Source organism: Engraulis encrasicolus, chromosome 12 (genome assembly GCF_034702125.1).
Source record: "Engraulis encrasicolus isolate BLACKSEA-1 chromosome 12, IST_EnEncr_1.0, whole genome shotgun sequence".
NCBI lineage: Eukaryota > Metazoa > Chordata > Actinopteri > Clupeiformes > Engraulidae > Engraulis > Engraulis encrasicolus.
The window spans coordinates 8,106,535-8,116,534 of NC_085868.1; the positions used below are offsets into that span (position 1 = coordinate 8,106,535).

Below are 10,000 nucleotides of genomic sequence, written 5' to 3' on the forward strand. Positions count from 1 at the left end.
AGGAAGCAGTTGTTCAGGTGTTAACAGGTGTTCATAGAGAGGGAACATGTAGAGGGATAAGGGTAGCTTACCTCACGATGGCTGAGGAGTCGTTCAAGGTCAGCAGACATGTTGTTCTTCACCTGGAGCAGGTGAGTCCTCTCTCTCTTCAGCGCACTGCAGAGTAAACAGACACACACACAGGTTTTTTTCAGAGAGGTTATAATAGGACACAAAGACAATAACAGGGTCAATATCACTGCCTTATTACTGTGACTCCATTGCGTAGTGACCATTGCAAATGGACTCTACAATACAGTGACCTCAGCCTCATAGTAAGTTTTGCTTGCTGTGGGTGAACCATTTGATCAGTCATCCACCATTGCCAGACAAAACTGTTGTGAAACCTACAGTAATAACGGTCCTGCAAGAATCGATATTTGTCCCATAGTGCATTGAGCTGAATTTACCACATCTCACATCATCACATTTCCCCCTGGGATCAATAAATTATACTCTACTCTACATCTCTGTGCACAGACGGACAAAGGAACAGACACACAAAAAGTATATACACACATGCGAACACGCAGAAAGACAGACACACAGACGCCCGCTAGCGCACGCACATCATTAAATCAGCATCATACGCTACATGCACGCTCCATAATCACTGGGTTCAGGTTGTGATGATTTATGCCCTCTCCATGTTAAGTGGTTGCTGTGAACAGTGTTCCAGAATGCCACTCTTGGACGCCATCCTACTCCCACCTATTCTACCCCGCAGCTAAATAAATGGAGAGAGCGAGAGAGAGCGAGAGAGAGCGAAAGAGAGAGAGAGAGAGAGAGAGAGAGAGAGAGAGAGAGAGAGAGAGAGAGAGAGAGATCCTATGCCGCATCCCCCAGAGTAACAGTTGTTCTATCAGACTACAGCACGCAATATGCAAATCAAACACATGTTGTCGATGCTTAGGTGTTGCAGCGTTGAGGGATGCATGGCAAGTGCAACAGTGTTTTTCATTCCTACAGCTAAGTGCAACACCGTTTTGCAGTGATACTGTTGCTATTAAATGATTGAGTTTCAGCCTTCTTCAATTTAACTCCTCACTTTCGCATTGACGATTAAACCCGTGGGAACATAAACAAACGTTCCATGAGTGAGTGGCGAACAAGCGAGTGAGCTAGAAGTGAGTGACTAGTGGCGACGTATGTGAATGTAGCTTGAGGTATATCGCCCACACCTTGGGTTACCCTTTGAGGAATAAGGAGTGGGGGTACTCTCTTACTGCAGATGGGCCCGTCAACGGGCCTATTCACTCTCTGCTGAAAACAGTCAGTTACATCAGTGGTTCTTAACCTTTTTTTCTGAACGCACCCCCTTAGCTGTTCCCAAGAAAAGCCACGCACCCCCATCCCAAATGTATACATGTGTATACGCACCAAAAAATGATTCAAGTGATTAATTACAATGACTCTTACTTTAGACATTAATCAATACTCTAACATGGGGACGAAAAAATGTTTAAATTTGGCCTAATTATAATGTTTGGAAGCAGAATTTTGGTCACAACCTCAACACAAACAAAATTCCGTGCACCCCCTGAAATCTCTGGCGCACCCCCAGGGGGTGCCCGCACCCCAGGTTAAGAACCACTGAGTTACATCACAACAACATTGCTATGACAATGCAAGGAGTCTTAGGTAACCGATTAGGATTTGATCATTTACCATTTTGATAGCAATAAGGTTATAACAGAGGTTCTGCATTAAGGGGTTAAAAGCATAATAAAACCCAACGTGTGGGTTAAAACCATAATACAAGCCGACGCACAGCAATCTGATAATTCCACCCGTTAGCATTGCTGAGGGCGGCAACTGTTTGCTCACTTCAGTCTGGTGTCATGCCATTAAACTGTCTAGCTTGTCAGGTGTAGATATGAAAGACTTGCAGCCGTTGACATATGAACAGGCATTAAGATATATATACTGTATAGAGTTTAAAACTCTTCTGATTGTCGATGAGTCACTCAATGGCCTAGGCCCTAAATATATCGCAGATATGCAAGAGCAATATCACCCTAAAATATGTCTTAGGTCTTCAAAGTCTAGTTCCTAGTTTAACATAAAAACAGCTATGTAGAAAGTGAGCAAGTGCTAAACTCAGCTTTCTTCCTGAACTTTAATACAGTTGATGCCCGAAGGTCAAACAACAGAATACACTATGCTTCTCTGACATGGCATACCCATACCATATGCTTATCTGACATGAGTTGGATAGAGATGGAAAAGCTCAGCTTTACGGAAAACTAAAAACTGGAAGCAAAAAAATCCTAGTTGAAGCAGACTTTTCTAGTCTATCTAGTCATTTGGTTATCCTGCTCCCAGGTCAGAGGTTTCTTGGATGTGGGGGCGTCAAACTACTTCATTTTCTGACTTGAGCTACCATTGGCTTTAGTGAGTGATACTGAGATTTTTAGAAGGAGCGACAGAGTTACAAGCCCTGATGTCAATGACAGCAACATGTCTATGACGATGAACGAGGATTGCTATGTAGGCTTGCCATCAGTTGTCCATATTCATGTCAGTTTCATGCCATTCATGTTTGTGATGGTGTAGGCCAGCAGTTACCAAGCGGGGGGTCGGGAAAACTGGCAGAGGTCACGGGGGTACTGCAGGGGGATCGCCGATGGAAGGGACTTCTAGGTGAAAAGCTAACATTTTGGTTAGTAACAGTATTTACTTGCATTTTTAATAGATTTAATTTATTTTCCTGTGAATTTCTAGAGAAAATCAAATAAAATTCTAATTTCTAGCGAAAATATTATTACCCCCAAAAAGGGTTCCTGCAGAGAAAGTTTGGGAACCACTGGTGTATCCAGTTGACGGCAGCTATTGTACATACTGTATTTTGACAAGATGTCAGATGTCTGGGAGAGATCATTAATATCCATCCCTGATGTAAAGTTACCCGTCTGGCAAGTCAAACCGCTTAACTGAAAAATGTGTGTGTGTGTGTGTGTGTGTGTGTGTGTGTGTGTGTGTGTGTGTGTGTGTGTGTGTGTGTGTGTGTGTGTGTGTGTGTGTGTGTGTGTGTGTGTGTGTGTGTGTGTGTGTGTGTGTGTGTGTGTGTCTTGGTATTTGACTCTTGTACACGCTTTACTGATGCATCTGCAATGCCCTATTAAAGTGATGGCTGGCGTGTGATGTTGGTATTAGTCAGTCTGTCAGGTGTTAGTAGTGTGCGGCATATTTGCTAAATACCATACAGTAGCACTAAGCACAGCTGCACCTTTCTGAATGCATTGTGGTGGGAAGTAAAGTTGTAGGATGAAAGGGCATGAGGAAAGAGCGTATTACATGAAGTTTATCAAGTCATGTGAACCCATTTTAGCCTGATGACTCGTATATGTTGTTTGGCATTTGGTGCCTAGAGCGACATATACACTGCATTCAGACTCTTGATATTTTAGGTTTTTTAATAAAAATGTGGGTATGTTACAACTGAATGAACACATTCTAATACAAGATGAGGGTATTAGGGTTTAAATGCAACTTATTTAATGTTTTGGGGAGTCACGTGATCGGTTGGACAAGATGGCAGCTTAGTTCAGCTCTCCTCAACCCAGACTTGTGAAAATTGTTTTAATTATTGGTTTCTGTAGCTAGTCTACACCAGTCGAACAGTTTCAGTAATTTTATACTTCAGTCGACCGTGTGCCGTATCAAAATGTCAGGAACAGGCAGGAAAACTGCATCTAAATCGTCGAACAGTAAGTCCGATATTGAAGCTATCGCGGACCTTGTGCTGGCCAAGCAACGTGGCTTCCTTGAGGCACGTTTTGATCAACTTGAGCGGATTGGCAAGGAGACCGAGGCCAAACTGTCCAAGATACAACAGGACTTGGGGACTTTAAGAGGGAATGTTGGTGCTGTGAAGGGCGAGATTGGGAAGGTTCGCTCTGATGTTCAACGTAATGCTAATGTGCTAGCTAACCATGAGAGCCTGCTGGAAGAGTTGCAATGTAAGCTAGCAGCTTTGGAGGATCGCAACCGGAGGTGTAACCTCCGCATCGTCGGCCTGGCTGAAGGTGCGGAGGGTTCAAATGCTGTGGAATACTTGACCCGTGCTCTCCCTCGTTGGTTTCCCGCATTGGGGAACATCGAAGGGGAAATAATGAGGGCACACCGGATTTACAGTGGTGAGGATGATTCGAACAAGCCCCGGCCCCGCACCCTGATTTTTAAGGTGCTACGCTTCACTACCCACCAACGCATTCTGAATGCAGCCAAGAACGCTTCTCTGAAAGTGAAAGGAAAGCAGGTTCGTTTTACCCTGGATTACAGCGCGCACACACTCAACAGGCGCAAACCTTTCTACAACGTCATGGACAAAGCGAGAGCCAAAGGTGTCGAGTTTGGTTTTCGTTATCCTGCGACTCTGAGAGTGAAGCTACGTGCTGGACAGTTCGAGTCTTTCAATTCTGCAACGGACGCCGAGGAGTTCATCGACTCCCTCCCGAGTTTCACGCCGCTCATTGACCCGGTGTCCGATCCAGTGGGTCCTGCGGACAACGGTCAGTCAGCGGACAACGGTCAGCCAGCGGACGACGGCCAGCTAGCGGACGACAGCCAGCCAGCATACGAAGAACAATCCACGGGCGCGAGGAGGTCACCCCCCGAGAGCTTGTCTGGCGATGCATCGGTGGCTGCTGAGGGCGAGTGACAGTGTCACTTTGCTGTTTACGTCATTTGAATGCCGGCTCCGGATCGTGTGCATACTAGTTTATAAGGTTACTTTTGAAGTTTCACCGTTTTTCTGGACATATAGGTAAGCTAGCAGTTCTGCTTCCACTGAACTGTTTTTTTCATGAGAACTGGGTTGCCTACCCACTATGAGACGCCGCAGTGGGTTCTGTGTCCTTAGCTTGATCATTTATTGTGGTCCCAGTTTTCCACTGTATCCGCATTGGTTAGCCTACATAATGTAGTTATAACCTGATTCACGTTCGTTTTTTCTGCTACAGTTGCCGTCACGCTTAGTTTTATTTAGCTGCAAGTCATTTGGGTTGAAATGTTGGGTTACTGCCGCCCCATATCCATTCCTGGTCACGGATCAGCGTAAAGTTATGTTTTGTGTCTGTCCTTTTTATTTCGTCTTGAGTTTTGTCTTTGTCTTACCTATTTTGTCCTCGTCTATGTCTGTCCATGTATTGTTTTGTCTCGTCACTGAGGGGGTGCTTGATGACAGTCTTGGTTTTAATTATTTCTGCTTTTTTGAGGATTCCACTACTGATAATCTACCATTATTTTACACTACCACCATACTACACTCGGGTTGCTGCGGGGACTCTCAGTTATTATTTTCATCTCATAGAACCATTTGATCATATCAATGGGTGACCTTTCCGTTCTCGTATGGAATGTTGGTGGCTTAAATGCACCACACAAGCGCTCCAGTCTCTTGTCAGTGCTACGGCGTCGGAAAATCGATATCGCCCTCTTGCAAGAAACACATTTGTTGAGCAACGACTCCAAGCGTCTAGCAAATAAGTTTTACCATGTAATTGCGTCTTCATCTTTTCAAACGAAAACGAGGGGAGTGGCGGTTGTTGTTAAGCGGTGTCTTCCCATAAAGGTACTGGCAGTCGAAACCGACACGGAAGGGAGACTGGTCATTGTTAAATCCGAACTACATGGGCGGAAATTAGCCATAGCCTCTGTTTATGCTCCAAATAAATTTGATAAATTCTTCTATGATTCATTAACCACCTCTATGTTACAACTGACTGGTTATTCTCTGGTGGTAGGGGCTGATATGAACGCTGTGTGGGACACGGCCGTCGATCGTTCCCACTCTACATCAACCAGTGAACAAGAACAGGCATCTGCTGCCCTGCGTGGCTGGGCCGATAGTATCGCGTTAGTACATGTCTGGCGGTCACTGAACCCGTCGGTCAAAGATTATTCTTTCTTTTCGCACAGGCACAAAACATTTTCAAGAATAGACTTTCTGTTTGCTTCTCCTAATCTGTTTCAAAGAATTGATGCCTCAGTGTTGCTCCCCATCGCGCTCTCTGATCACAAAGCGGTGTTTAGTCGGGTCACCTTAAAAAGTCTAACCAAACGTGCCACTAGATGGCGGTTCAACTCCTCACTGCTGAAGAATGAGGCTTTCAGAGACCAATTCTTATCTTGTTTGGATGAATTTCTCTCTGTTAATGTGGGTTCAGTGGACGACCCCCGGGTGTTATGGGAAACAGTGAAATGTTTTATTAGAAGTAATGTTACTCTTTTCAGTTCAACTATGCGTAAAGCTAAATCTGCCAGGCTACAAGCTCTTGAATTAGAATTTTCAAGACTTGACAACCTTCTCCAGAATAATTACTCTTTAGACACTGAAACAAAACGTGACCTCATTAAAAAGGAAATAAATGACATTTTGAAACTACAATCAGAATTTTTAATTCATAGGTCTAGACAGCGGTATTATTTTCACGGGTCAAGACCCAGCCATTTGTTGGCATTGAGACTAAGATCTAATGAGCGTTTTGCTGACATTCCATCCATAAGGTCACTGGATGGCCTAGTCACTACAGAGCCAAAACACATAAATAACATTTTTTGTAGTTTCTATTCCTCTTTGTATCAATCTGATGGTCAGTTAAATGAATGTGATTATGAGAATTATCTAAGGAAATTAAATCTTTCACGCTTGTCTGAAGAAGATGCTTCATCCCTTGACAATCCTTTAACGCTAGACGAATTGGAAATGGCAGCACGATCTATGCAATCAAATAAATCCCCTGGCTTAGACGGAATAACCCCTGAGTTTTATCTTTTATTTTGGGAGAAATTAGGCCCTCTACTTCTTGATATGATCCAAGCTTCACTTGAGGCTGGGATGTTTCCTAGAGATGTCAATACTGCGCTCATTACATTGCTCTTAAAGAAAGACCGTGACCCCATTGAGTGTACTAGTTACAGACCTTTGAGTCTGTTAAATGCAGACTTGAAAATATATGCAAAGCTTTTGGCACGCCGTATAGAGAAGTTTATGCCCCACTTGGTTCATTGTGATCAAACTGGTTTTATAAAGGGCAGACTTGCTTCTGATAATATGAGGCGGCTTCTTCATGTTATTGATGCTGCAAAGGATGCAAAAGTCCCACAAGCCGTCCTGTCTGTTGATGCGCTTCGTGCGTTTGACCGCCTCGAGTGGCCTTTCTTGTGGTCTGTTTTACAAAGTATGGGTTTTGGCAAGGATTTCATACATATGGTTCAAGTTTTGTATTCCAGCCCCTCTGCCCAAGTACTAACAGGGCAACTATTTTCTAGTCCATTCCCTGTTACGAGATCATCTAGACAGGGCTGCCCTTTGAGCCCCTCACTTTTTGCACTCTCAATGGAACCCCTGGCACAAATGATACGTATGTCTGTCTCTATACACCCCATTTCTATTTTAGGCACAGAACACAAAGTATCTCTCTTTGCAGATGATGTTTTGGTTTTTATGGAAAACCCCATTCAATCACTGCCATCTTTATTGTCTGTTTGTGAGGAGTTTGGCTTGCTCTCTGGATTTAGGATAAATTGGACCAAATCTGCTCTCCTTCCCTTGAATCCCTCAGCCAATTTGCTAACATTCCCTGCAACTATTTCTGTTGCTCAGTATTTTAAATATCTAGGAATTAGGATTTTTCCCTCTCTGCACCGTACTACTACCTACAACTTTGTGGAAATGCACACAGCTGTTAGAAAAGATATGGATCAATGGGCTACGCTACCTGCTTCCCTACAGGCCCGGATTGCTATTGTAAAGATGAATGTCTTGCCTAGAATTAATTTTGTCAGTTCAATGATTCCACTCTGCCCTCCCTCAGACTATTGGAAAAAACTACACGCGGACGTGTCAAAGTTCATATGGAACAAAAAGCGCCCCAGACTGAAGCTTTCCACATTACAAAGAAGTAAGGGGGACGGGGGATTAGCAGTGCCTAATTTTAAATATTATTTTTGGTCCTTCATCCTCCGTCCTATTGTTGTTTGGAATGATCCAGATACACCAGTATCGTGGAGGAGCTTGGAGGACAGAATAGTGCAACCATGGAGCTTGCGGGATGTTCTCTTTGCTAATATTTCTGACAGACAAACCATGTTGCGTTTTGGGCCCTTAATATCCAATGTTTTTCATATTTGGCGGCTGGTTGAAAAAGAATGCAAGATATCCTGTAAATGGCATACTCTTTCTCCTTTGTTTCATAATAAAGCTTTGCTGATTGGGGGGAGACCTATTTCTCCATCAAACTGGAGTAATACAGGTGTTCACTATATAAATGACCTTTACATTGACTCCTGCCTTGGCTCCTTTCAGGGCATTAGAATGTTGTTTAATCTCCCAGGGTCTTCCTTCTTTTTCTACTTGCAGATAAGGTCAGCAATGAAGGCGTATGGAGTCCCCTGGCAGCAACCGCTACCCACACATCCCCTAGCTAATGTGTTCTCAAGATGTAATGGTACTAAGGGTATGGTGTCCACATTATACAGGTTCATTCTTCAATCCTCATATTCTGCATTAGTTGTAGATAGATTGTGGAGACAAGACTATCCTGCTCTTGACCCAGAGTTTGACTGGGATGATGTTTGGGAAAATATACAGGTGGCATCACGTAACCCAAACCATCAACAAATACACTTCAACTTCATTCATAGAACATATTTAACCCCACAGAAGCTTTTCTATATGAAACTGGTAAACTCACCTATGTGTTCATTTTCTAGCCTTAACTGTCAGGGTACATTCGTGCATATGGTCTGGGAGTGCCCACCAGTTGCACGGTTCTGGAACGGTGTGGCTTTGGCTCTGGCAGAGCTGGTGGGCACCCCTATACCTGTTACTTTGCCTGTTCTGATCCTCAACGACTTCTCTGAGTTAACTATACCTGCTCTGACTAAACGAATCGTGCTGGCTGGTTTGACGGCTGCCAAAAAGCTAGTAGCCACAAGGTGGAAACCACCCCACAAACTTACCACCAGGCAGTGGGTTCTTTCCTTTTTAGATGTGGTCTATATGGAGTTATCCACTGCCCGGATTCATGCCGCCTCAGAGAGAACATTATCCTCGTGGCAGTCAGCTGCATCATCTCTTAGAGAGCTGTTGGGGTAACCCAGTGTGTAATTTCCCCCTTGGTGTGTAGGTGTGTGTATGTGTCTTTGTGATTGTCTGTGTCCTTGTCTTGATGTTACATGTTGTTTCTTTGGTTTTCTCTATGTGTTGCGTGTGTGTGTGTGTGTGGGGGGGGGGGGGGTTGGGGGGGGGTGCTGAGGGCTTTGTGTTGATTATGTTGTTGTACATGTGTTGTTCCACTATTGTTGAATGTTGTTGAATAAATAAAAAATTGATCACAAAAAAAAAAACTTATTTAATGTTTTGGTAACAAACTTTATTTCTGAGAAATTTACCGGTAGGTTTTTATAGGCTGAGGTCTATATATAGGGATATACAGGGAGACGTTTATTGCAGGCGTTTATTGCAGCATCAATGGGTTAATAGGCCATCAAGCCAAACAAATTGTCAAAAAAGAATAAAATATATTCTATTTGGTATTGTCTTGAAGAGAGGCAAAATGAGTGATGCTAATACTGTACTATTGCTGGTGTCCTGTAGACTTTCCAGGGACACTAGGCACTATCCCAAAACACCAGGACACATATTTCCTGAAGCCATGTCATAGAATTGATCAGGACTTCCTCCACCAGGCAAATGACTCATTCTTCCAGCTTCTAACATGTATGTGTGTGAATGTTTATGGAAGACACATATGGGTGTGAGAGTGAGACAGAGAAAGAGAGCGAGAGAGAGAGATTTGTGGTTGTATGAAGTGTATGTGGTTAGTGTGTATGTGTGAGCGTGTGTGTGTGTTACCTGACTTTCGTCTCTTTTGTGGTGACGGCCTCCTTCAACTGTCGATGTGTGTGTGTGTGTGTCTGTGTGTGTGTGTGTGTGTGTGTGTGTGTGTGTGTG

General features: G+C 43.7%; 1 protein-coding gene across 1 annotated transcript in view; it reads right to left on the reverse strand.

The window, feature by feature from the left end:
- The window catches only part of pibf1 (progesterone immunomodulatory binding factor 1), a 94,296-nt gene that overhangs the window by 21,357 nt on the left and 62,939 nt on the right, over positions 1-10,000 (reverse strand). Inside the window, exon 15 of the mRNA XM_063211576.1 lies at positions 72-156. Coding sequence (XP_063067646.1) covers positions 72-156 — 85 coding nt within the window. The remainder of the gene's footprint in view (positions 1-71; positions 157-10,000) is intronic.